The sequence below is a fragment of the Artemia franciscana genome, chromosome 7 (assembly GCF_032884065.1).
Source record: "Artemia franciscana chromosome 7, ASM3288406v1, whole genome shotgun sequence".
Taxonomy (NCBI): Eukaryota; Metazoa; Arthropoda; class Branchiopoda; order Anostraca; family Artemiidae; genus Artemia; species Artemia franciscana.
Window position 1 is genome coordinate 40,829,925 of NC_088869.1, and position 27,484 is coordinate 40,857,408.

At 36.3% G+C, this 27,484-nt stretch overlaps 2 protein-coding genes across 2 annotated transcripts in view; one reads left to right on the top strand and one right to left on the bottom strand.

Moving 5' to 3' along the window:
* The window catches only part of LOC136029298 (serine/arginine repetitive matrix protein 2-like), a 171,331-nt gene that overhangs the window by 113,019 nt on the left and 30,828 nt on the right, over nt 1-27,484 (bottom strand). Inside the window, exon 2 of the mRNA XM_065707559.1 lies at nt 18,240-18,371. The gene's annotated coding sequence lies outside the window, so the exon portion shown is untranslated. The remainder of the gene's footprint in view (nt 1-18,239; nt 18,372-27,484) is intronic.
* LOC136029299 (lipase member H-A-like) overlaps nt 4,102-27,484 on the top strand; it is a 43,400-nt gene continuing 20,017 nt past the window's right edge. Inside the window, exons 1-5 of the mRNA XM_065707564.1 lie at nt 4,102-4,572; nt 11,701-11,866; nt 14,699-14,850; nt 18,235-18,465; nt 26,464-26,679. Of these exons, the coding sequence (XP_065563636.1) occupies nt 4,500-4,572; nt 11,701-11,866; nt 14,699-14,850; nt 18,235-18,465; nt 26,464-26,679 (838 nt within the window). The 5' untranslated portion in view covers nt 4,102-4,499. The remainder of the gene's footprint in view (nt 4,573-11,700; nt 11,867-14,698; nt 14,851-18,234; nt 18,466-26,463; nt 26,680-27,484) is intronic.

Genomic DNA, 27,484 nt, shown 5'->3' on the forward strand with positions numbered 1-27,484 from the left:
CTATTAGAGGTTTCAAGCACCATCAGCAAAATTGGAGGATTTGTATTTTCTGCCAAAAGAAAAGCTTACATATGCTTGTTTATTTCCATTTTTTTATTTTTTCCCAAAGATGACCGTATCGAACTAAGGGTCCTAAAAGATTGGCAAGTGGGTCTCTCGAGTGGAAGTTAAAAGTTCAAGGGTCTTTCTTAAGTGAGCAAGAATTTTGGAAGGCGAATAGCACCTTCGTTCTTGTTGTTAAAAAAGTCATCCAGTCGAAATATTGAAATAGCCGCTTTGTTCAGCATAGCTGAAAAGCTGCATAACTACGCTAATTGGTATGACACGACCCCCCCCCCTCCCAGCCCTTTTGAAAGGGCTGTAATTTATGAAATTTGCCCATAGTTAAAGAGGAATTATTTGTTATTCGAAACCATATCAACATTTTTCGGGCGGGGGGAAAGGAGTTTCTTCAGGGAAAATCCTTCCCCTGATTTTTTTCACGATGATAATTTTCAGTAGGAGGAAGTTTCTGCTGGTCAACTTTCTAGAGGAGATGTGTACGACGAAAATTTGCCAGATTTCTTTTCACGAGATTCTCTTTATTTGTCTTATTATCTCTTTATCAATTAAAATTTTATGGAGAAATGTACTAATGAATTCTCTTGTGGGAATTTTCAGTAGGATTGGAATTCTCTGAAAAAATTTTCCGTAGGGAGGGGGTGTTCTGTGGTAAAAATTCTTCATGAGGAGATTTTCTGCGGGAGAAGTTCACCATAGGAGCATTTTTTCTCGGAAAACATTTCATTTGAGGGGGATCTCTGTAAAAAAAAACACAAAGGGATGATTTCCAGCTTTTTTTTTAAAGAATCAGAAATTAAATGAAAAACAAGTTGTTATTTTTTGATTGAAGTTAGGCTGAGGAGAATTTTGGCGGTATTGTCCACATAATATTTTCAAGGAGAATTTCCAGCAAGGATGAAATGCAGTTCAACAGATTCTTGCCGGAAAAGCCTATTCTCGGGCTATCAGAGCTAACGTCATTGTTAATAGGGTCCTGAATACCTAACTTGCAGCAGAAATGTACAATACTGCCCTGACAATGGATTTTTATCAGATCGATCTTTGCAACAGTTCAGGCAAACTTCAAGTTGTTCATTAGCATTTGTCGGTGTCTTAAGAATATATTGAAATTACGAAGCTAGAGCAATAGCCGTCCATTAATACGTTTTCAAGCAGGCTCAACTCCCTCAAAGCGTCATTGTCACGAACATCACGGACTTCGAAGCTCTAAATTGATGTTAATATGAATGCTGTTGATTTACTGAAGTCTTCAATTGTGGCAGAAAGAACAGGCAACTGGGACCTTCACCTCTACAATGGTGAACAGATGCTTCGCTTCTTCGCACCCTCCAACTATCACTAGTAAGTGAACTCCTATGTAATTTATCTCCAGAAAATGGCTGATCTTAAAGAAAAAAACTCCTCAGCTGTTCAACGAATTTGAAGACGGCAGTTCTGTGATACGGCCCTCCGACGGATTTTGGGCTGGTCTTTCCCCTTACCTGGTCATAGAACAAATATTAATGTACTCTCTAAAAACTAGTCGAGGTACAACACGTAGACACGGTATGAGCAAATTGCAACGTCTAAGCCATAATTTTCGGACCTTTCAATCACGTTGAAGAAAAAACTATTTCAAAATTTTGACTGGATATGTTTGGGGAAATGATGGGTGTGGGAAGGGGTTTAGTTCCCCTCCAACTACTATCGATTGTTAAGAAGGGCACTAGCCCTTTAAATTTCCAATCGAATGAGTATTTTTCAAAGTTTCTATGACAACAAATGGCCATCTCAAAATTTCCATCAAATACATCTCGGGAAAGTTCGAAGTGGGGGGGGGGTATCCTAGATCATTTTTAATATTAAAATGGGCACTTGAGCTTCTGATTCCCAATCCAATGAACCTCCTCCACAGTTTCTACGATCACCCATTCTATATACATATATACCTTATATGCCCCAGGGTACAACTTACAATCCTTTCCCTGAGGGCTGTGGGGGAGGCTGTCATCCTCAAAGAACCAACTTCCCTACCTTTCAATTAGGTTACATAAAATACTATCTCTAAATTTTAATTGAATGTGTTTGGGGAAATAGTGGGCATGGGAGGGTGGTTAGTAACCCTCCAATCACTTTTGACTATTAAAAAGGGATCTAACCCTTTTAATTTCCAGTCGAATGAAACTAAAAATGACAATCTCAAAATTTCGATCAGATTCATTTCGGGAAAGTATGATAGGGGGGGGGGGGGGTTCCGACACCTGATTACTCTGAATCTTAAAAAGAGCACTAGAACTTCTGATTACCAATTCAATGAGCCTCCTCAGAAGTTTATATGATCAGCCTTTCTATATATTCATTTTATGGTATGCCCTTGCCCTATGGACTATTGTAGGGGGGAGGGGGAGTTTGTAATCCAGAGAGACATAGTTTCCGGGCCTTTCAACTACGTTGAACAAAATGGCTATCTCAAAAATTGTGATTGGATGTGTTTGGGGACACGGTGGGTGCGGGAGGATGGTTATTTGCCTTTCAATCACTTTCGACTGTTAAAAAGGGCAGTAGCCCCTTCACTTTTTAATCGAATGAACCCTTTTGCAAATTTCTACGACAACTCGTTCTATACGAAGTGCTTTGGTCTAAAAAAAAAACAACAACAACAAAATAAATAATACATTTTGCCCACATCGCTCTTTACTTAGAAAGCGTTATTACGCTGCCTATGATGCCTTATTTGTCCGCAGGGCTTAACTGGCAACCCTTATCCTCAGACCTATGGGGGAGGGGTTTCATCCTCAAAGACATAGATTTCCGGAACTTTCAATTGCGTTGAACAAAATGGCTATCTTAAAATTCTGATTGGATGTTCTTAGGAAAATGGTGGGCGTGTGAGAGGGTTAGTTACCCTCCAGTCAATTTCGATGATTAAAAAGGGCACTGGCTCTTTCAACTTCCAATCGAACGAGCTCTTTTTGAAGATTGACGAAAACAGATGGCCATCTCAAAATTTCTATCAGATTTATTTCTCGAAAATACGAGGTGTGGGGGGTTATCCACCCTAAGATCACTCTGATTCAAAAACTACACTAGAACTTCTGATTACCAATTCAAGGAGCTCCCTTTGAAGTTTATACGATCATCCTTTCTCTATACCATATATGCCCCCAGGCCATAAATTACAACCCTGGGGTATGGAAGGGGGGTCAGTTGCTCTCCAATCACTTTTGACTATGAAAAAGGGCACTAGTCCTTTCAATTCTCAATCAAATGAGCTCTTTTCAAAGTTTCTACGACAACAAATGGTCATTCAAAAACTTCTATCAGATGCATTTCGGGAAAAGACGAGGTGTATGGGGGGTTTCCACCCTCCTATCACTCTGAATCTCAAAAAGAGCTCTAATTTTTTTTTTAGTAATCCAATGAGTCCCCTCCGTAGTTTTAATGATAAACCTTTCTATATAAATCTTATATGCCCCCAGGGCGTGCAACTTACAACCCTTGCCCTGAGGGCTGTGGGGGGGGGGGGGTCGGCATCTTCAAATACATAATTTCCGGACCTATCAACTATGTTGAACAAAATGACTGTTTCAAAATTTTGATTGGATGTGTTTGGGGAAATGGTGGTCGTGGGAGGGGATTAGTTGTCCTCCGATCAACCCTTCGATACGAAGTGCTCTGGTCAAAAAAAAACCCAAAAAAATAAATAATACATTGTGCCCACATTTCTCTTTACTTAGGCTGCACTGTTTTGCTGCCTATGATAACTACCTTGTAACAGAAGTAGACAAATATAATAAATCAAGTGAAATCGTTTACATTTGGCTGTGAGTTAATGATGGTCCATGGTAAATGGGAATAGTTGAATAATCACAGCCAGAGCTAGTTTGTTCCTAACATGCCACCTTTATGCTAATTAGAGCACTCTAAAACTCCGTCATACACAAGTTTTACAGAAGGATTCGATTATAGACTTTTTATGGGGCTAACAGATGCGAAGGAATATTAAATAAAAGTCAGTGTGAATATAAAGTATTTTGGTATTTAAAGTTCCAGGAAAAACATCACATCCTTTTCAAGCATTAAGATCCATTTGATTTTCGGACTTATCTGTTTCTTGCTGGAGTTGTATCTATGCCATGTTTCTGTACTAACAGAAAACCTATGTTGTAGCAGCCATAGGACGTTCGTTTTGTTTTTGGTGTTTGTAACTTTCGCTTCTTTCAATACAATAGCCACTTAAACTAGGTTGCTATTCTCGGAGTTCATTTACCTTCGCGGTGTTTGAACCTTTCTCGGAAAGAACCGTCCAATCGCTAATCCTCCAAAATCTTCTTTGGTCATTATTGTGTGGATCAACATATAAAAGAATATTGCTAAAGAGCATTACTAAAAGAGAAGTAAAAAGTATAGAGTATGTAATACTATTTAAATTTTGCTAGCAACTGAGTTCTTGCAAGATGTTTTTTCCTGTCTCTAGAACGGATTTCTTTTTGCTCATATCTTCACTTCTGCTCCCTGTAGGAGATGGAAGTAAGTTTTCACTTTTCTTTCTTTTGCTTTTTTAAGCTAACTTTTAGCGATAAATACATGAAGTCATGTATCATCTGTAGTATTTTTTGTTCATATTGACAAATTAGTGAATTATCAATATTCAGTTATTAAAAGAGGTAAAGAAGTTTCAATATTAAAAATGAATCAAGTCGTTTTCTTGCGTATTAATGTCCATCCGCGATGTAGACTTAAACTATACATTTTCCCCAACGCAAAGCATCAGCTATGATCCGTGTATTGACAGAAGTATTTCAGCAATTACTAAAAGTTATAAATTAATTAAAATAGCCAAATGACAAATATTTAGTAGTTAACCACTTCTGAAGGAATCATCCAAATAAAATAAAAGAAGTACAGTTAGATCCCTATTGTTTGCAAATGTCATGGTTGATTTTCTACAATGCACCCCTCACCCAGACGCTCCCATACATAACACAACAGTACATGTCAACATGATGACCCATTCTATTGACCTTTCAATTACGATAAACGAAATGGCTATTTCTAAATTTTGATTGAATGTGTTTGGGAAAATGGTGGGCATGAGAGGGGTTACTTGCCCTCCAATCACGTTCGACTACTAAAAAAAGGCTCTAACCCTTTTAATTTCCAATCGAATGAACCCTTTTTGAAGTATCTAAGACTACAAAAGTCCATCTCAAAATTTCAATCAGATTCTTTTTAGGAAAATTTAAGTGGGGGGGGGGAGGATTAACCCTCCGATTACTCTGAATTCTGAAAAGGGCCCTAAGACTTCTGATTACCAATTCAATGAGCCCCTCCGAAATTTGTACACTCACCCTTTTTGTATATACCTTATGTACTCCACCCTTTTCCTGAGGGCTGTTGGGAGGGGGGGATTGTCATCCACAAGGACATAATTTCCGGACCTTTAAATTACTTGGAACAAAATGGCTATCTCAAATTTTGATCGAATCTGTTTGGTGAAATGTTAGGCGCGGGAGGAGGGTTAGTTGCCTTTCAATCACTGTCGAGTATTAAAAAGAGCACTAGCCCCTTAAATTTTCAATTGATTGAACCCTTTTGTAAGTTTCTACGACAACTGCATCTGTACGAAGTGCCCTGGTCTAAAGAAAAACAACAAAAAACAACAAAAAACAGATAATACATTATTCCCACATCCTTCTTTACTTAGGCAGCCCTATTACGCTGCCTATGATACCTTATATGCCCGCAGGGCTTAACTTAAAACGCTTATCCTGAGTCCTGTGGGGTTTGCTTTCCTCAAAGACATAATTTTCAGAACTTTCAATTACATTGAACAATATGGCTATCTCAAAATTTTGATCGGATGTGTTAGGGGAAATAGTGGGTGTGTGAGGGGGTTTAGTTGCCCTCCAATCACTTTCGATTATTAAAAAGGGCAATGGCTCTTTCAATTTCCTGTCGAACAAGCTCTTTTTGAAGTTTCTACGGCAACAAATGGCCATCTCAAAATTTCTATCAGATGCATTTCTGGAAAATGCGAGTTTTTTTTTTTGGGGGGGGGGGGTATCCACCCTTTGATCACCCTGATATTAAACTACACTAAAACTCCTGATTACCAATCTAATGAGCCCCCTCTGAAGCTCATGCGATCATCCTTTCTGTATATACCATACATGCCCCAAGGGCATAACTTACAACCCTGGGGTGCGGGAGGGGGTCAGTTTTCCTCCAATCACTTTTGACTATGAAAAAAGGCCTTTGTCCTTTCAGTTCCAATTCAATCTTTTTAAAGTATCTACAACAACAAACATTTGGAGCTGGATAGTTTCTGGCTGAGTTTACAGAGTCACACCACCGATCACCGTTACAAACCAAATAATCAGCAACACTAGGACTCGACTTGAACCTTACTGTTTGCCAACCTCATGGTTAGTTTTCTACAATATACACCCCCCCTGACTATCCTATATATAACACAACGTACCGCAAGTACATATTTTTTTATGCTCTGCCATCTACCAGGAGTACAATGCGTCGATAGGGGTGGGGCAAATCATCCATCGCTTCTTGTGTGTTTCCCCATATTTTTCCAGCTGTTCATTAGGAGCTGGATAGGCTCTAGCTGAGCTTAGAGAGTCACACCGCTGATCACTGTCACAAACCAAATAATCAGCAACGCTAGGACTCGACTGGAACCCAGGCCCTTACGGTCATGTAATCCTAATGATATATTTCTTCGTTAATAGATTCTGGTTATAAATCAGATATTCTTTGTTAAATTGGGTTTCTGTAGTCTCAACTCGACGAAATCTAGTGTCCCCCGCGATTGATAGCAATATTCGATAAAAATTTCATCTTAAACAATTTTGAAGTAGGGAAACATGATAATCTGATTAATTTAAAAATGCTGCAAATAATGAAGTCATAATTTCATATTTTGCTTTCTTTTAGTTCCTTATGTATCCATAAGGCTATACCTTTGACCATAATGGGGGGGGGGGCGAACACACAAGCGCTTAACTGAAAAAAAACGCAACAAAACGAGATTTAGAACAAAGAACTCCTTAAATAGCCTCAAGAAAATCAAAGACTAATTTATAAAGCTCTTAATTATCGGCCATGAAATCGATTAATTTTACTATACAATTTAATTATCTTAAAAATGCAAGCAGGCTTTTCTTTAGTAGAACGTTAGTATTTCTGAATTTTACAAACATTGGAAATACCAGGACCTAGTTTATTTGAAACAAATTTTCAAAAATATTTTACATAGACCGTGGAGCAGTAAATTTTCTTCATTTTATTTTACGCTTTAAGGTATTTGTTCCTTGTGAAACAAACGATTTGCGACAATCCTGAAGCTGTAACTACAACCAAAAAGTGCAAGATGCAGTGGGATTTACTGGTCTCAGATCTATCCATACACCAAGGCATTATTTTACTATTCCTTAAACTTTATCTTGGAGAAGGAATTAAACTTGCTTGAAAACTAGGAATATTATCCTTTTTTCAAAAATCTTTAGCTGATAATCAATGCATTTTCAATCTAAAAGACCTTGTTCAAACAATTCCAAAAAAATTAATTCAGTAGATGGATAGAGCTAAGTCTCAGCTATTGAATGATAGAAAACTTGTTGTCGTTCGTAGACGTTAAAATTTTAGAAGAGCAGATAAGCAATTTAACAAAAATTGAACGGACAGTATAAGCCGTTCACGTATTTACATTGTCGTCATCATCAGCATTTATATATAACCCGTCATAATCTCTTTTTTTTATGTATTTCAATTTTAAAGTTGATATTTGAAACCAAACTGTGGACGAGTGATGAAACGAGGAAATCTAGCCACATACATTTGTTGCAAAGTTATAAGGGAAAAAACGTTATTAGCTCATTTCTCCATAAAAGAAAACACCTAAAAAAGAACTCAATTTACTTGACTTAATCCTCGATCTAGTCATGTTACTTTTGACTAAAAATAATCTGACTATGACGATTGAGTTTCATGACTCAATCGACTATGAGTTTCAGTCAAGTGATTGCTTGACTGAATATGATTTGACTCATTTTCAATCAAATCTTGAATGCGGGCACTTTTCGAGCTTTAATTTAATGAGAGCTTTTAAAAATTGTTTTTCTTAAAGTAGTAACGGCAAAAAAAAAAGTTTGACCGACTTTCTACCGACGAACAGGTTCAGGAAACGACTGTGATAATGGATGACTAAAAATGACTCAACTCTCAAAACCGGAACCATTTGTAAAACCTTTCTGGCACTTAAAATCGATCTGTTGCGTTGCTACAAATATTAATGAGATCTTGGACAAAATAGCCGTTTTATTGAATTACGTTTTAAAATGGACCTTTGTTCTGTTCCCTTGTCAGAAGTTAGTAAAATTTGAGAGACAAGTTAAATTCTGCAACTTAAATTCTAGACTACAATTTTTGGAATGTAAGAACGTCTAGTTGAAGACTAAAAAGATAGTAATGATGATTTACTTGTGACCCTCCATACAAAAAAAATAAAAAGGAGTAAACTGAAAGACAACAAAAAGAAAGACAAAAAAAGACTGTGACGAAAACAATTAATGAAAGCTCACAAGTTTAAACAGCATCAACATTTAAATCCTTCATCTACCAAATAATCAGTTATTCGAGGGCAGCAGCCCCCATCAAGCCCTTCATTTCACGAGACACATCCGGTCAAAATTTTGAGACAGTATTTTGTTCAGCATAGTTGGAAGGTCCAGTAATTATGTCTTTGGGGATGTCCACCCCCTCCCACAATCCTCAGGGTAAGGGCTATAAGTTGTATTAGTCGTACATTATAAGGACATAAAGTTTGTAAGGAAGGGTGTGGTCGTAAAAACTTCAGAGGGGACTCATTTGATTGTAAATAAGAATTTCTTGTGCCCATTTTAAAGTCAAAAAACCAAAGAAACTAGTCCCCCCCCTGTGTCCTCTTTTACCCAAATGCGTCCGATTAAAATTTTGAGATAGCCATTTTGTTCAAAAAGATCCATAGATGATATAAAAATGTCTTCGGGGTTGACACCCACCGTGTCAACCCCCATGCATCTAATTGAATACATCTAATCGAATGAATTTTATTCATCTAATCGAAATTTTGAGACAGCATTTTGTTCAAAATAGTCAAAAGATAATATAACAATTCCTCCAGTGTTGACACAGCTTCCATAGCTCGAGGATTCTGGATCCTTTGAATTATCCTCATTATCCTCTTATCTACCTTAGTTCTGCACAAGGATGGATAATAGGCTGTCTCTTAACAAGTGATTAAATAAAAAAAAAACTAATTTTTTTTAGCTGAAAGTAAGGAGCGACATTAAAACTTAAAACGAACAGAAATTACTCCGTATATGAAATGGGTTGTCCCCTCCGCAATCCCTCGCTCTTTACGCTAAAGCTTTTAATTGTTTTAAAAAGTATAATTGTGGCAAAGAGTCAAACTTTAGCGTAAAGAGCGAGGGATTGCAGAGGGGACAACCCATTTCATATACGGAGTAATTTCTGTTCGTTTTAAGTTTTAATGTCGCTCCTTACTTTCAGCTAAAAAAATTAGTTTTTTTTTTATTTAATTTCTGAACGTTTTTGAATTATTGCATGTTTGGTTTTGGCTCTCCGCACATAAATTATTAAAATGAAATTTGTATATTAATTCTTTTTTTGGCTTAATGGCTTTCTCTTAGTTTTGATCAGACGATTTTGAGAAATAAGGGGTGGAGAAGGAGGCCTAGTTGCCCTCCAATTTTCCGGTTACTTAAAAAGGCAACTAGAACTTTTAATTTTTAACGAACGTTTTTATTAGTAAAAAATATACGTAACTTAAGAATTAACTTACGTAACAAACTTTCATAACCTTATGTTTTTATTATGTATACGAGGGGGTTTGTACCCTCGTTAATACCTCGCTCTTTACACTAAATCGTAAGTTTTGTCCCAATTCTTTAAGAATCACCCCTGAATCAGAAAGACCGTAGAATAAATAGTTGAAATTACTAAAAATACTTTTGCATAAACAGCAAGGTATTTATCTCCTCCTAAATACCTCGCTCTTTATGCTAAAGTATTTCTAGAACCCCTCATATGCGTAATAATCTCTGTTCGTTTTAAGTTTCAATGCTAATTCTTCCTTTCATTTGAAAAAACGTTTTCATGTTTATTTTTCATTGTTTTCTTACAGTAATGCTAGAAAATCATGCGCCCTTTTCATTGAATTTTTCTTCCCCCATGACAGATTGCTCCAAGGGAAGATCCTCCAGCATAGCCCCCTCTCCTCAGCCTCACCCCCAAACAAAATAAAATCCCGCTGAAAACGTCTTTACACTTCCCAATAACCATTACTATATATAAACACTGGTCAAAGTTTGTAACTTGCAGCCCCTCCCCCAGGGATTGTGGGGGATTAAGTCATCCCCAAAGACATGGTTATTAAGGTTTTTGACTATGCTGAACAAAATGGCTATCTCAGAATTTTGATCCGTTGACTTTCGGAAAAAATGAGCGTGGGAGGGGGCCTAGATGCCCTCCAATTTTTTGGTCACTTAAATAGGGCACTAGAACTTTTCATTTCCGTTAGAATGAGCCCTCTTGCGACATTCTAGGACCACTTGGTCAATACGATGACCCCCGGGGAAAAAAACAAAACAAAAAAACAAACAAATAAACACGCACCCGTGATTTGTCTTCTGGCAAAAAATACAAAATTCCACATTTTTGTAGATATGAGCTTGAAACTTCTACAGTAGGGTTCTCTGATACGCTGAATCTGATGGTGTCATTTTCGTTAAGATCCTACGTTTATTAGGGGGTGTTTCCCCCTATTTTCCTAAATAAGGCAAATTTTCTCAGGCTCGTAACGTTTGATGGGTAAGACTAAACTTGATGAAACTTATATATTTAAAATTAGCATTAAAATGCGATTCTTTTGATGTAGCTATTGATATCAAAATTCCATTTTTTAGAGTTTTGGTTACTATTGAGCCGGGTCGCTCCTTACTACAGTTTGTTACCACGAACTGTTTGAAATGCTACTTTTACCTCTTAATAATACTATGTATCTTGGCTTAGCTCCAATTAGCCATGGCTCCCAGGTTTTTCATGGCTTCCGCCAGGTTGATTTTAAATAAAAATTTTGTTATTACACTGATGATTTTGATACGTTCTATGCTTTCCAACTCTTCATGACTTACTCAGAAAATATATTACTCAGAAGTTAGCGCACAGATATTTGGGCCTTGTTGGGATGGAAGGGTGGTTTCTGGGTGCAAACCGGGAACAGTCAACACTCCTTTCTGATGAAGGTTTTTTCGTTACCCAATTAGGGGACTAGAAGCTACGATAATAGGTCAAAGAGTCCTCTCTCGAAGCTCTATGACCATTGGGTTAATGAGAATACCCCTGCGAAAAATACAAACAGAAAAAAGCAAATAATAAAGTCTTGACCCCTGGCGTGGAGGTGAATTCGTCGAAACAGTGTTTTTAGAGCAAAGGCAGTAAGGCACCCATTTTAACAAAACAATAACCCTTTCTGAATTATTAGTTATGAAAATCCACTCTCGAAAATCCCTTGCGAAAAAGATAATTGAATATAGATAAAAATATTCTCCATAATCTAAGTTATATTTGATGTTATTTTAGCAATCTTTAAGTACTGGTATGAAACTAGAAGCGTACGGTTAGCTCAGCCGTTTTTTGTGTCGAAGATTGCATTTTTGTCCTCTCAATTTGAAGCGAAAGAAAAATCAGCTGAACGACTTATAGATATATTTGATCCTCGGAATGTATTTTTCTTTCTTTATACGAGGTAAGCACTGCTATTACTGTTATACTGTTTCTATCTTTTGAAAACCAATAATTATTGGTAAATATAATTATTGTTAGAGGACAATTATTATAACACTGTGTTTTGACCATGAATATATTGTAAAAAATCAATATAAAAGCTGAAACATAAATCTACTGGATTTTCACTGTTTAAAAGTAAAACACGGTTACAGGAGCAGTAGGAAAAAAAACTTTTTAGTAAAGATACGTTTCTTGTTAAATTTCTTGTTATGTCAAGTATGAATGATGCTCATTTTCATCGAAAAAGCTTTGTCTAATTATTCAATGTGTGTTTATGAGAAACATCGGTAAGTAAAAGTGTTCAAGTCAGCTCCGGACCATCTCTAATTGAAGAGTCTTGCATAAACAAGTGGATCTTGGCCCAACTAGTACCTCCAATTACACGCTAGAGTCAGAAGCATTCAAATCAGAAGACAAACAGGCAACCGAAGGGCAGCTTTGGGCCAAGCCTCAAGGTAGTGTAGCTCCCAAGCAAATGCATGATAGACAAGCGTTGTTAACAGAGCCTGGACCTCACAAAATTTTGGCAGGCTTGCCTTGGATCGCCTGAGGGGGAACTGGCTGAAACACCAAAGATGGTGAGATGTAGGCTACTTGAAACCCGATAGGCGATAAGTACCTATACCCATGTCAACTTTTCCCAAACAATTTAACCGCTAACCCTCACCGTCCTGGCACTATCAGCTTCAAAGTTTCATAGTCTTAGGAATCCAAAACTTTTTAAACACCGAAGCCTGCTAGTGCCTGGTTATAAGAGAAAGTAATCTAAAGCTTCTTAGGATAAGGTTTTTACTTTTAGCATACAAGTATATAAGCATTTTTTACTTTGGCACTTTTGCTTCAAGTGCAGGAGGGGATTAGAATTGTTACACATTTTAGAAAACCTTTCTTTCTGTTCCATTGCCCTTGGTCCTGCCTTTGCATGCACTATTGAAAAGGTAGCGTGCACGCCTCAGAAAACCATGATTCTAATACCACGTTGAACCAGGGAATTTAAGTTTCGTGTTTATTGGTGAACAAATCTTCCAACGTATCTAGTGAAATTTCGGCTCTTGAGCGAAACTGAATGGGTAAAATTTCGCCTCCCATCAACTGGAATTAATATCTTTATGTTAGTTCAGCTCATACAAGGTACTCCATGTCTTTCTTCTTGATAAAGTAGTGAATAGCCTTATTGGGTCTGAGGTTACTATAGCGTCACTGACACAGGTGGTATGATTGAAAATTCCCCTCTTCTAAAAGTTGTCATAAAACGCAGAAGGGACATATAATATAACCTAATATTCTAGATAAGGGGATTTTTGCTACCCTCTAGTGTAGTTTGGAGGTCAGTAACCTTGTGAAATATTCAGAAAGAGATCTATAGCATACAAAACGCTGAACAACGCTGTTTTCGCACAAAAAGAAAACAAAAAAACAGCTCTTTTTGGCTCAATTTTGAGCGGAATAGATATTTTTTTCATATTTGAGTTTCTTGGGGGCGAAGGAATTGCTAATAAAAGTTGAAAGCCGATTGAATTGTTTTTGTGACTTTTTTTGCACATTAAGGAGCCATTGGCTCAGGATTTTAGGCAAATTTAGAAAGAGTTCGTTGGCCTTTTTCGTCCACCGGTTTTCTGAAATTAGTATTCTTTTTTGTTTGTTTTTTCCTTGTGCATTGGAACCCCCTTGATCAAAAAACTTGAGGTTATAGGTTTCAAGCTTTTTAAAAAAAAACTTTCAGTTCTTCCTATTTTCGGAGGGACCTTCAGTTTCAAAGTTTTAAACCTCAAGTGTTAAGCTGACAAGAAACAAGAGTTGTTTGGCCTATTTTAAGACGCTACCCCAACATAATTCTCGTGGAAACCGATAACTGTAGACCCTTTTTATCAAGAAAATGAATATCTAAAAGCTGAGATTGATCAGGAAATAAGTGTTAGCAGGCATATTTGTTTAGAGGTGATCTATGTCGCTAAACTACTTTTTGTGGATTAGAATGCCATTAGTCATATTTCTATTATATTATTTCCTGTTGACGTTAATTTGGACCTAGTTATGCATTTTCATCTGTGCTTGCTTAGGATTTATTTATTCATCCATAGTAATCTTTATGTTTGATTAATTATTTATTTTAGTTTCTGTTCGTTTCGGATTTCCATTGTTCCTTCAGAGTAATTTCTGTGCATTTTAACTTCGAACTAATACATGACTTTATTTATGTTCCCTTTAAGTTTTAACGTGACCTTTTGCTAATCCTTACACAATTCCTTTACTATTTTTTTTAAATAAGTGAACCTAAATAACTGTTCATTTAATTCTTTGATAGGTCAGGCGGAACCTTCATTAGATAACATTTCTTTTTTATTTACTTTCTTTTATCTTTCATTTTATTATTTTTTTATTTTAGCAATACCTTTCAACCAGTTTACGAAATACAAATGCAAAGGGCAAAGAAATTCTGAAGCGATAAATGGCAAACTTTATCGTTTTATTTATTTATTTTATTTATCAATTGAATGCGGCCCTTAATCCCAAGCTGCTTGACATGAGGAGCTAGAGCTTTTGAAAATTTAGTTTAGCTTATAGACCTGTGAAAATACAAAATTTGATGGTCCAAACCTGTAAGGGTCCAATTGACATGGTCAGCTTTTTTTGGCATTTCTATGGAATTACCCGTTGTAAAAAATGAAAGACACTGGCTATCTTATAATCTAGGAGTATAAGTTCTCTCCCTGAAAATTTTTCGCAAGTAGGCTACCTTCTTACTAAATCCTCATGCATACCGTTACTTTAACTATTGTAAAACATTTAGGAAAAATAAAGATGTACCAGAAGGCCTAGTGGTATCAAATTCTCGCCTACTCAAGAACTCAAAGTACCTGGACCCAAAAAAGGAAACAAAGATATTTATTCACGGATATGTTGACAGCCCTAACAAGCCAATATTTTTGGCTATCAAAGATGGTAAGATGCACCAAATATTGAAAGTTTAAGCGGAGTTTCGCCGATGCATCTTATTCTTCAAATATCACAGTCTAGTCAAAGTCCAGGCCTAACTAAAAGAGAAGAACAAAGACAGATAAATACAAACTTTTCAGCTAAGAAGACCGAGAAACAACTTCTATTCAGGGGGGGGGGGGTTCAATTCAGAGAAATTGTATTTCTGAAAACCTAGGAGGGACATATATGTCATTTTCACCTTTTTTCCAAGGCAAAAATGCCTAAAAAAGGCATTTTCAGTTGTGTTTTTTTACTTTTTCGATTTTAGTTTCCAACAATTTACGTCACTGCTTTTACCTAATTGAGCCCTTCCTCCCTTAACAGTTTTATGTCTAACTTCATTTTTGCTTGGAAAAGCTAGTGGTAAAAATACTGAATACAGCGAGTAGTCTAGTAGCCTACTAAACGTATATGGAAAAGACTTTAACAACAATTTATCATTCAGGGTCTTGACAAAAATTGGGTCTTCTGAATTATTTTTGATTCTAATCTTAGGTCTAGTTAATTTAACTGCAGATATTTAAAGAAGTTATTTTACATATCTATATATCCCTCCCCCTTCCCTCCGTCTTGCTCTCTTTTTTCTCTCCTTCCCACACCCTCTCATTGCAAATTTTCCTAAAAAGGAAAAATAGCATCTTTGTTAATTTCTGTGATTTATTCATCTACTTGTTTGATCTAGTCTTTGTTTGGTCTGTATGCATTAATGTTTCAAATGCAGATTTAATTTTTACAAACGCTCCACAACCATTTCTGAAAAATCTTAAAAACTTTTCTCCTGTAAGAAAACTGATTCCAAACTAATATTTACGAAATGATTTGAAATGGAACGGCAATTTTATTTGATGCATCCTCTATTCAAGCATTTCTACTTTTTACTATGAGATTTATGTATTTATTTATGTTATTATTTTTATTTTTATTATGTTATGTATGTATTTATGTTTGGATAATTGTTACTTTGAAAATGTTGTTGTAAATTCTGCTGTAGGAATTTCCTTTCATTGTATGAATATTTTATGTTCTAACTAACATGAAAAGAAAAGAAGAAAAATAAAGAGGTTGTTTTTATCCTGAATGCACTCATTGTGTTTTCCCTACTCATCTTTTAACCATATTAAATAAAAAAAAAACAAGTTTTTTAACTGAAAGTAAGGAGCGACATTAAAACTTAAAACAAAAAGAAATTACTTCGTATATGAAAGGGGCTGCTTCCTCACCAACGCCCCGCTCTTTACGCTAAATTTTGACTCTTTCTCTCAACTCTACTTTTTAAAGCAGTAAAAACTTTAGCGTAAAGAGCGGGGCGTTGACGAGGAAGCAGCCCCTTTATATACGAAGTAATTTCTGTTTGTTTTAAATTTTAATGTCGCTCCTTACTTTCAGTTAAAAAACCTTGTTTTTTTATTTAATTTCTGAACGTTTTTGAATCAATGCATGTCTTGATTTTGGCTCTCCGCAGATGAATAATTAAAACGAAATTTGCATATTTATTTTTTTGGCTAAATGGCTTTCTCATAGTTTCGATCGAATGATTTTGAGAAAAAAAGCGGGGGAGGAAGCCTAGTTGCCCTCCGATTTTTTGGTTACTTAAAAAGGCAACTAGAACTTTGAATTTTTTACGCATGTTCTTATTAGTAAAAGATATACGTAACTTATAAATTAGCTTACGTAACGAACTTTTGTATTCTTATTTTTTTATTACATACATGAGGGGGTTCACCACCTCGTCAGTACCCCGCTCTTTAGACTAAAGCTTAAATTTTGTCCCAATTCATTAAGAATGACCCCTGAATCGCAAAAGCCGTAGAATAAATAGTTGAAACTGCTAAAAATACACTTTAGCGTAAAGAGCAAGGTATTAGGAGGAGGTGAGCCCATCATACGCGTAATAATTTCTGTTCGTTTTAAGTTTTAATGCTGCTCCTTACTTCCAGTCGAAAAAACTTTTTCATATTTATTTTTTCATTTTTTTTAAATAATGCTAGAAAATCCTGCGCTCCCTTCATGGAAATTTTCTTCCCCCATGACGAATTCCTCGATGGAAAGTTCCCCAAACATATCCCCCTCTTCTCAACCCGTCCCCAACCAAAAAATCATCCTGAAAACGTCTATACACTTCCCAATAACCATTACTATATGTAAGCACTGGTCAAAGTTTGTAACTTGTAGCCCCTCCCACGGGGACTGTGGGGGAGTAAGTCGTCCCCAAATACATAGTTATAAGGTTTTTGGACTACGCTGAATAAATGGCTATCTCAGAATTTCGATCCGTTGACTTTGGGAAAATAATTAGCGTGGGAGGGGGCCTAGGTGCCCTCCTATTTTTTTGTCCCTTAAAAAGGGCACTAGAACTTTTCATTCCCGTTAGAATGAGCCCTCTTGCAACATTCTACAACCACTAGGTCGATACGATCACCCCTGGGGAAAAAAACAAAAAAAAACGAACAAACAAATAAACACGCATCCGTGATCTGCCTTCTGGCAAAAACACAAAATTCCATATTTTTGTAGATAGGAGCTTGAAACTTCTATAACAGTGTTCTTTGATACGCTGAATCTGATGACGTGGTTTTTGTTAAGCTTCTATGACTTTTAGGGGGTTTTCCCCCCTATTTTCTAAAATAAGGCAAATTTTCTCAGGCTCGTAACTTTTGATGGGTAAGACTAAACTTGATGAAACCCATATATATTTAAAATCAGCATTAAAATGCGATTCTTTTGTGTAGCTATTGGTATCAAAATTCCTTTTTTTTTAGAGTTTTGGTTACTATTCAGCCGGGTCACTCCTTACTATAGTTCGTTACCACGAACTGTTTGATTTAAAGGAATTCGTCAGTTTGGTTCTGTAGGCGGGAAGACCAGGTTAGGAGACTAAATTTTCTCCTTTTTTCTTTGGAGGTTTGACTTGATGGATGTAAAAAGAAAATCAACAAATATTATACTTATATTATAGAAATTGTTAAAGAGAATTTGGAGGAGGGAATATCCCCTTTGACCATAACTAAAGACCTTTTTTAGGTGTTTCTGAGATAACTAATGTTGAAACGTTCGAATGATATCATTTTACCTAAAACTAAGTGTATTTAAAACTATGCAACAAAGGAAATTTGAATGGATATAGCATCAGAATATTCATGACTCCAAGTATTATTTGAAAGTTGGCTCTAGAAAGAATTCGAATTTTTCTTAAATTTTCTCACCAGCGAAAACTAATTCCAACAGAAAAAGGACACTTAAAAAATACGTGTAATTTACCAAACTTTAAAGTTATAGAATCTGTAGTAGTTGCACTTTAAATCATAGGGCAGTGCCTTAGGCATTTTCTGGTTGTTTATTTTCTTATAGCTTACCTTCGAGCGGGAGATTACAACGTGATTCTCGTTGATTGGTCTATCTACGCTGGTGTAATCAATTACTTCAGAGCAGCAAGAAAGTCAAAGCTAGTTGGCCAACTAGTGGGGCGTTTTGTGGATCTCACCAAACTGCAAAAAGTCCACATTATTGGTCATAGCCTGGGTGCTCATGCTGCAGGTTTTGCTGGAAAAACTTCGAAGCGGAATATAAATAGAATTACTGGTAAAATTTTGAAAATGACTTTCTTATGCAAACACTCACTTCAAATTCATAATTGCCAAATTTATTATCTTTTGCAAACCCTTGTAGGTGTTTCTCCAGTGCGAAAGTTTTGTTTATTTTACTACCACTACTAACAACTCACCTTAGCACCGAGCCGCCTGAGGCCAAGACAGCTACGTATGCTCCTCCTCCATCCCATTCTATTCAAAGCCTCTCTCTTTCCATCCTTCCAAGAAGTTCCCATTTCCTTTAAATTTTCTTTTATGATATCCTCCCACCCCAGACGAGGACGACCTACTTTCCGTTTACCCCTAGACGGTTGGCCGAAAAGGATAATCTTTGGCATCTGTCATCTTTCATCCACAAAACATGTCCTAACCCTCTCACTCTTTCGTTCCATATAGCCTTAGAAAGTGGGAATGAACCACATCTTTCGTAGAGCCTACCGTTTGAAATGCAATCAGTCTGCCGGATACCCTGAAGAATCCGGAGGCAATTTCCCTGGAAAACATCTAGTAAATCTTCATCCGCTTTTCGGAGCACCCATGCTTCGGAGCCATATTTGATCACTGTGATTACTGTACCTTCCAATAGTCTAATCTTGGTTCGACTTATCTACCTGTGCTTCCAAACTTGTTTTTAATTGTGAAAAACAACCTGAGGCTTGACAATTCTACTTTTAATATCTTCACTGCTCCCACCGTCTTCAAAATAATTCTACCAAGGGAAGCGAAGCTGCCCATCTGATCCATGTTTTCGTTATCCAACGTCACCTTTTCATCTTCATTTATTTCTAGCCTTAATGACTTAGTCTTCTTAACCTTAATTTTCAAACATATTCTAGTAACCTGAACCTGTAAAACCTCTAAAAGTTCACTTATTTTGCTCACACTTCCATTTAGGATGCTTAAATCATCAGCATAATCAAGGTCCAGGAGAGTTTTTCCTCCCCATTTGATTCCGTGGTCTCCCATTGCCTTTCCTGTGCTCCTTAAGACGAAGTCCATCAAAACGATCCATATAAAGGGGATATAACATAACCCTGCTTAACTCACGATTTAATGCAAAACTACCTGCTACCCTCGTTTCATACCTGAACAGCAGCAGTATTATTCTCTTATATAGTACTAATCACTTTAATGTATTTATCGGGTATACCATATAAGAATTAGCCCTTCGCTAAAGCTCTTCTATCAACTGAATCGAACGCTTGCTCATAATCTATAAAACTGAGGACAACAGGTGTTTGACAACAAAGGCACTTCTCAATTATTAACCTAAGAGTAAACATTTGGTCGTCACTTCCTCTACCTTTTCTAAAACCGCACTGTTATTCTCTTAAAACTTTGTCAACAGCATCTCTCAGTCTAAAAAATATCATTTTACTAAATAATTTGCTACCTACAGAGACAAGACTAATGCCTCGATGATTACAACACTCGCTCTTATCACCTTTCTTATGCTGTGGTTTAATTAAAAATTTCCTAAATCGTTAGGTACTTCCCCTTTTTCAAAGATCATATTTCAAATTTTCAGTAACTTTTTTCTAACCCCGGAGCAACCATATTTAAGACACTCATTTACCATACTATCAGCACATCAAACCTTATTATCTTTAATCCTTTAAGTAGTGTCGCTAATTCTTTCTCACAAAACAAATCCTACTTCACATCCAAGGTATCACAAATTTTAGATTTTTCTCAGTTTAGCACATTCTCAGAAAGTTCCGCCCATCTCCCTTTAAGTCTTTCCTTATCACTAATGGTCGCCCCGTTACTATTTTTAACTGGCACGAGTCCAGATTGACTCCTACCTCTCAGGTTATTAGCATGCCAGTGGAATTATGCCGTCTAGCTGCATCTTCCAGATCTTCCTCGGCAATTTTATCCATGGCCTCCACTTCATCCCTTCTTAGTTCATATTTTAATGCTTTCTCCACTTTCTCTACATTCCTTTGTTTTCATATCATCTATCACTCAGATAATTCTTGTACAAACCCCTTCTCCTCTCTATTAGACATAAAGCTTTTTCACTAATATTCCTAGTTGAAGCCTTAACAATCTTCCCTAAGACACCATCAGCAACTTCGCAAATTGTTTTTCTAAAATTTTTCCACCCATCTTCCACATTGTCAAATCTTAAACTTTGAAGTTTAGTTTTCGACTGTTTCTGGAAAGTTTCTGTCGAATTCTCATTTTGGAGTCACCAACATCACAACTTCCCGGGAGGTAGTTACCCTTCCGAAATTTCAGCTTTAAATTAACCCTAGAAACTACTAGATAGTGATCTTTACTTTTAATATCAATAAAAGCACTCCTATAAATCCTAGGATCTTGTATTGATCCTGCCACTCTTCAGTTTACTATAATATAATCAATAAGGTTTGCTGTCTGACCATCACGTGGGTTCCATGTCAACTTATTGGCCAGTTTATAACCAAAAATCGCATTGCTTATAACTACATTGTTCTATCTACAAAATTACGTAGCCATTATTGTTTTCTTTTCCTACACTAAGTTTACCTAGGCTAAGATACCATCTATCCCTATTTATACAAACTGGTTTGTCAAAATCTTCTAGTAAAAACAGCGTATTTGTACCTGGGACCCTGTCTATTTGCTCCTGTAATTGTAAGTAAAATTTATCCGAGTCACTAGTATATCCGTCAGTCGGTTTGACAGGGGCATATACTACTATAACTGATACCTTGAACTTTTTAGTCATAAAATGAGCAATTAGTATTTTACTATTAAAACTTCCCCAGCCCAAACGAGACTTAGCAGCCTCCTTATTTATCATGAGCCCTACTCCCTGTCTATGCACCCCATCCTTACTGCCAGAGTAAACAAATTCTATATCACCTAATTTCATGTTACCTCTCCTTGGGATATGAGTTTCTGAAACTCAGTTCGAATCGTCTGAATTCGTCAGTCAAAATGCCAATACGATCGTCAATTTTTAACGTCGTAACATTCCAATTTCTATGTTTTTTAAATAAATGGAATTATTTTGGCCTCAGGAAAAGTGATCATCCCTAATATCAGTGCAAGACGGGTATCAACATATCTTCTCAAGTCTACACCGAAGCGCTTAAATCGGCTTGGAAGCGGACAGCAAGAAGTCATTGGGACCTCCAGTATGAATAACGGCTTTGTGCAATCTTGGGCCCATCTTGGTCATAACATAGTTTTCAGCACTTGGCAATGCTTTTCTATCAACAAGAGTCGAAATTCTTTACAGACAGTCCCAAGCCTATTACTTCCGACTCATTATATATTCATGCCTACAAATATTATGCCACTAATGGGAGGCAATCCATACTAGATAAATTAGCAAGGAAGAGGTTTTTCAGCCCGAAAACGCCCGTCAAAACAGACCAAGCCCAGAGGAGTTATCCACTAATCAGAGTTCGGTGCGAATGCCGTGTCGTTTACTAGGCTATAATTTCAACGAGGGTTGCCGCTCCTCAAATGGGAATAGAGTTCACCGCATGGTCCCCAGTCTTGCAGGTACGTTCCTTTGCAGAGGTCGTTGTCCATAGATCTGAAGCTTACGCCCTGCCACAGCGTTTTCCTCCTATAGAGGATTCTCCCGCGATGTTGTTCTGCGTCACCATGCAATTTAATCCATTACTGGGAGAAAGTTTGGCCCCTAATGAGCAGTAGGCTCATAAAGCTATCTTTTGCCATTGCATTTTTGCCCTAATGAGCAGTAGGCTCATAAAGCTATTTTTTGCCATTGCATTTCCTTAAACTACTACCAAAAATGTGCAGAACTGGGTTCTAATTTAAGACAGCCCAGGGTATACCCTAATTACATAAAAATAACGAGAGAAACATCCCCGCATGCATATGGTATTGCTAGGTAACATACATATGGCATTGCTAGTGTCTTTCGCTAAATGTTACTATTATTATTATTACTGCACACAATTCACTGCAGCACCAAGCCGCATGAGACCCATACAGCTGGGCACGCTCCTCCTTCATCCCATTCTGTTCAAAGCATCATTCGTTATTCCTCAACTCCCCGTGAAGTTCTAATTCAAGTTCAATATGGGTTTTAATTTCAAAACGAAAATACAAAGATGTACTTAACACAATTCCTTATGCACCGATACTCGTTTGGCCCCTTAAATAATTCATACTCTAAATATATCGTGGCCTCCTGTCTTCTCAAATCTTCACTCGGAACTACCATCAATTTTTTTTTTTTTTTTTTTAATGACTCTTCCTCCACTCAAACCCCTTGAAGTATCAAATAAAACATAATAAATGATAACAATTTCGAAATATTCAAAAGCATAATAAAAAAATTAATAAATATACTAATAAATATTTAATTATTAAGATGTTTTCTAACATTCTTTTTGAAGAAGAGGAGAGACCTGTATGAATTCAGCTCCCTTAAATCCTTTCTAACGATGTATTAAATAAAAAAAAACAAGTTTTTTCAACTGAAAGTAAGGAGCGACATTAAAACTTAAAACGAGCAGAAATTACTTCGTATATGAAAGGGGCTCCTTCCTCATCAACGCCCCGCTCTTTACGCTAAAGTTTGACTCTTTCTCTCAACTCTTCTTTTTAAAACAGTAAAAGCTTTAGCGTAAAGAGCGGGGCGTTGATGAGGAAGGAGCCCCTTTCATATACGAAGTAATTTCTGTTCGTTTTAAGCTTTAATGCCGCTCCTTACTTTCAGTTGAAAAACTTGTTTTTTTTTTTTATTTAATTTCTGAACGTTTTTGAATCAATGCATGTTTTGATTTTGGCTCTCCGCTGACGAATAATTAAAACGAAATTTGCATTTTTTTTTTTTTTTTTTTTTTTTTTTGGCTAAATGGCTTTCTCATAATTTTGATCGAATGATTTCGAGAAAAAAGAGCGGGGGAGGAAGCCTAGTTGCCCTCCAATATTTTGGTTAATTAAAAAGACAACTACAACTTTTAATTTTTTACGAATCTTTTTATTAGTAAAAGATATACGTAACTTATAAATTAGCTTACGTAAAGAACTTTTTATTCTCATGTTTTTATTATTTATATGAGAGGGGAAAAAACAGGGTTTTTTCCCCTGGGGAAAAAAACAAACAAACAAACAAACAAATAAACACGCATCCGTGATCTGCCTTCTAGTAAAAAATACAAAATTCCACATTTTTGTAGATAGGAGCTTGAAACTTCTACAGTAGGGTTCTCTGATACGCTGAATCTGATGATGTAATTTTCGTTAAAATTCTATGACTTTTAGGGGTTGTTTCCCCATATTTTCTAAAATAACGCAAATTTTCTCAGGCTCGTAACTTTTGATGGGTAAGACTAAACTTGGTGAAACTTATATATTTAAAATCAGTATTAAAATGCGATTGTTATCAAAATTCCATTTTTTAAAGTTTTGGTTACTATTGAGCCGGGTCGCTCCTTACTACAGTTCGTTACCACGAACTGTTTGATTCCCGTCCCACTTGGGGACAACCTTCATTTCGCTTGGTTCTAAATGGATGACCGAAAAACACAATATTCGGCAATCAGTCACCCTTCCATAGAATGTGGCCTAGCCCTCTTAGCCTCCCTTTCATTATAGTCGTAAAAAGTGGAATTGAACCTCATTTTTTGTACGTTTATTGTTTGGTATACGGTCAGTCAAATGAGTACACAAAACTAGCCTTAGATGATTCATTGTAGGCAATGAATTTCTGCTGCAGGGCAGGGAAAGGTCTTTTGATAGTTTTCTAATGCGTTTACTTGATCCCAGAAAAATCTGTTTATTTTATTTAATTATTTATGATTTTAAAAAAAAGATAAAGATTTGCTATAAACTAGTTGTATTGATAAAGATTACCTTGCCTTATGGTAATGGTCATTGGAAAAAATCGCTTAGAACAAGACATGGCTTTTGAACATGACCTCTTGAATGAATGAATGAACTTTATTACCCATAAAAGTATAAAAAAAACACAAAGTACGGAGTATTATAAATAAATAAAAACAGAAACGATAAACAGCGAAGAAAAAATTTCAGCTAACAAAAGACAACATGGACTAATTAACCAGTATCAATGTGGAAAAAAGGCTGCAGAGGGTCATAAACGTGAATAAAGTTGATAGTCTTTTAACATAAATCGTCACTGGAAGACCGAATCCGAGAAGGCGCATCTATTGAACCAAATCGAGCAATTATTTTTGTTTTGTTTCGGTGCCATCTAGGAAGCCGGAGGAAGAATTTGCAGTATCTGAAATAAGCCGTACGTAGAGTATGTCGATCTTTCTTACGAAACAGATGAGCCATGCCTGATAACAACAAAAGGACAGGGGCGCAATAAGCATTATAAATCATGCACAAACCGTTACGGTTGTAACGGCTTCTGTTTGGGGATATTTTTCCGTAAGCGACGCGTAGGTTTTTCACGGCTTGATTCACTAGGGATGAACAGGTAGTGGAAAGTGTTGGGCCGTGACACAGACCAAGCCAACTAACTAGAGAAGAACATGGTAGAACTGCAGGCCCAGCAACGAATGGAGCGACCGCATAAGGGCTATTAAAACAAATAAACTTGCATTTAGACGCATTAACTGACAGTCCAATCTTAGATAGTTCATTGGTTAATATAGTAAAATTAGAACGCAATCCACGACGAGTCCGGCAACAAGAAGAACGTCATCTGCATATGCAATAGAAGACAAACCAATATTACCGTAAAAAACAGAACTTCTAAGGGGACGCAGGCACGATGCAAGCACACATTTAAATATACTAGGAGACAATACGGTACCTTGCCGAACTCCCTTATCAATTTTTAAACTTGCAACACAGTACGTCTATGCGGTACAGACAGTCATATCTTCAAAGCCAAAGGGGTGTGTGACTATCCCCCGTTAACAGAATATAGTCGAGCGAGAAATGAATTTATTTAATTCAGATCAAATCAGATACACTTAATCCGATCAAATAGTTATATAAGTTTTAGTCACACTAAAGTAGACCGGTTTTACTCACAGTTCATGAATATCCAATTCAAACCAATCCTTTTACTTTGAACTCTGAATCAATATAATCCAATTGTTTGTGATCTCACAAAGTTCTCACTTTGAAAGCTAGCTCAGTACCGAACTAGCTTTCAGAGTTCAGTGAACTGAACTCTATTCAGAGGTCATTTTTAAGGAATTGGGACAAAATTTAAGCTTTAGTGTAAAGAGCGAGGTATCGATGAGGAATGGACCCCTTCATATACGTGGTAAATACGTACTAATGAAAACGTTCGTAAAAAATTAAAAGTTCTAGTTGCCTTTTTAAGTAATCAAAAAAATTGGAGGGAAACTAGGCTTCCTACCTCGCTCATTTTTTCTCAAAATCTTCCGATTAAAACTACGAGAAAGCCATTTAGCAAAAAAAAAAATAATATGCAAATTTCGTTTTAATTATTTATGTGCGGAGAGCCAAGATCCAAACATTCATTAATTCAAAAACGTCCAGAAATTAAATAAAAAAAAAGTTTTTTTAAATGAAAGTAAGGAGCAACATTAAAACTGAAAACGAACAGAAATTACTCTGTATATGAAAGGGGCTTTTCCTCCTCAGCACCCCGCTCTTTACGCTAAAGTTTTTTGCTGTTTTAAAAAGTAGAGTTAAGAGAAAGAGTCAAGTTTTAGAGTAAAGAGCGAGGCGTTGAGGAGGAAAAGCCCCTTTCATATACGGAGTAATTTTTGTTCGTTTTCAGTTTTAATGTTACTCCTTACTTTCATTTTAAAAAACTTGTTTTTTATAATATTATATATATATATATATATATATATATATATATATATATATATATATATAGACCGAACGAAAGAGAGAATCACAAGGACGTAAGCTTTTAAATCGTGGAGCATGTTTAAAGCTAAGTATATACATAACGGTATATTTAGAACTAAAGCCAGTTTTTGATATGTCACCTGCTCTACTGTTTTACGGTCTCTCTTAATATAGAAATTCTGATTTTCTACCAAAAATACACTTACAGGCTTAGATCCTGCTGGCCCTGCTTTTCATCATACAAAAAATATGCCTGAGGAGAGGCTAGATAAAAATGATGCACAATTCACGGATGTCATTTATACAAATGCTGGCAAAGAAGATGGCCTCCACTTTGGACTTGATTTCTCAGTTGGTCATGCAAACTTCTATGTTAATGGTGGCGGTAGTCAACCCGAGTGTAGATTTATCATCAACCTGATTGGTAAGCTGGTTAAATATAAAATGGTTATATGTGTTAAGTCTCCCTTTTACCCAGTATAAAATTTTTAAATAGCCTAAATTTTGTCCATACATCTTGCGAACTTCTTTTAAAATTATTATTGTAAGGTGAGCCAACGAATCGTTAGCCAAATTTAAACATTGAGGACTGGCAAAAAATTATAGTTATACAAAACTTACTTCTTAAACTGAATTCAAATATTAAGTCTTTATCAGTGTTACAGTTACGTAACAAAAGTAATACACGTTTGAAACTTTGATTGATTTAGTAGAGTTAAAGAGGGTGAGGGTTTGTAGACCTTCTTATCCTCAAAAATAATTCTTTTGCAAAAATATCCCCCTAAAGGGAGAGAATGGTTAACCTCATTATTTTGAAATCATGTATCCGTAATCATAGTTTAAAGCCTAATCATTCTATTTTCCCTGGCTTTTTTCTACAGCAAAATAAAAAAAAAGAAACACTCTACACATTGGCTTTATTCTTTATTACATCTTCACTACACCCACCTTCCTAACTTACAATTTGACCTATCAAACAGTTTGTGGCAAAAACTGTAAGGAGCCAACTAGACCAGCAGTAAACAAAACTCTAAAAAAGGAAGTTTTGATAGCAATATATTCCTCAATAGAATTGACTTGTTAAAATTCATCACATTTATGGTTACCCATCAAAAGCTAAGAGCCTGATAAAAATTCGTCTTTTTTTACAAAAAGGGGTAAAACTCCATAAGAGGGAAAGTGATCTTGATGAAAATTATAGCATGAAATTCAACAGATTAGATAACCCT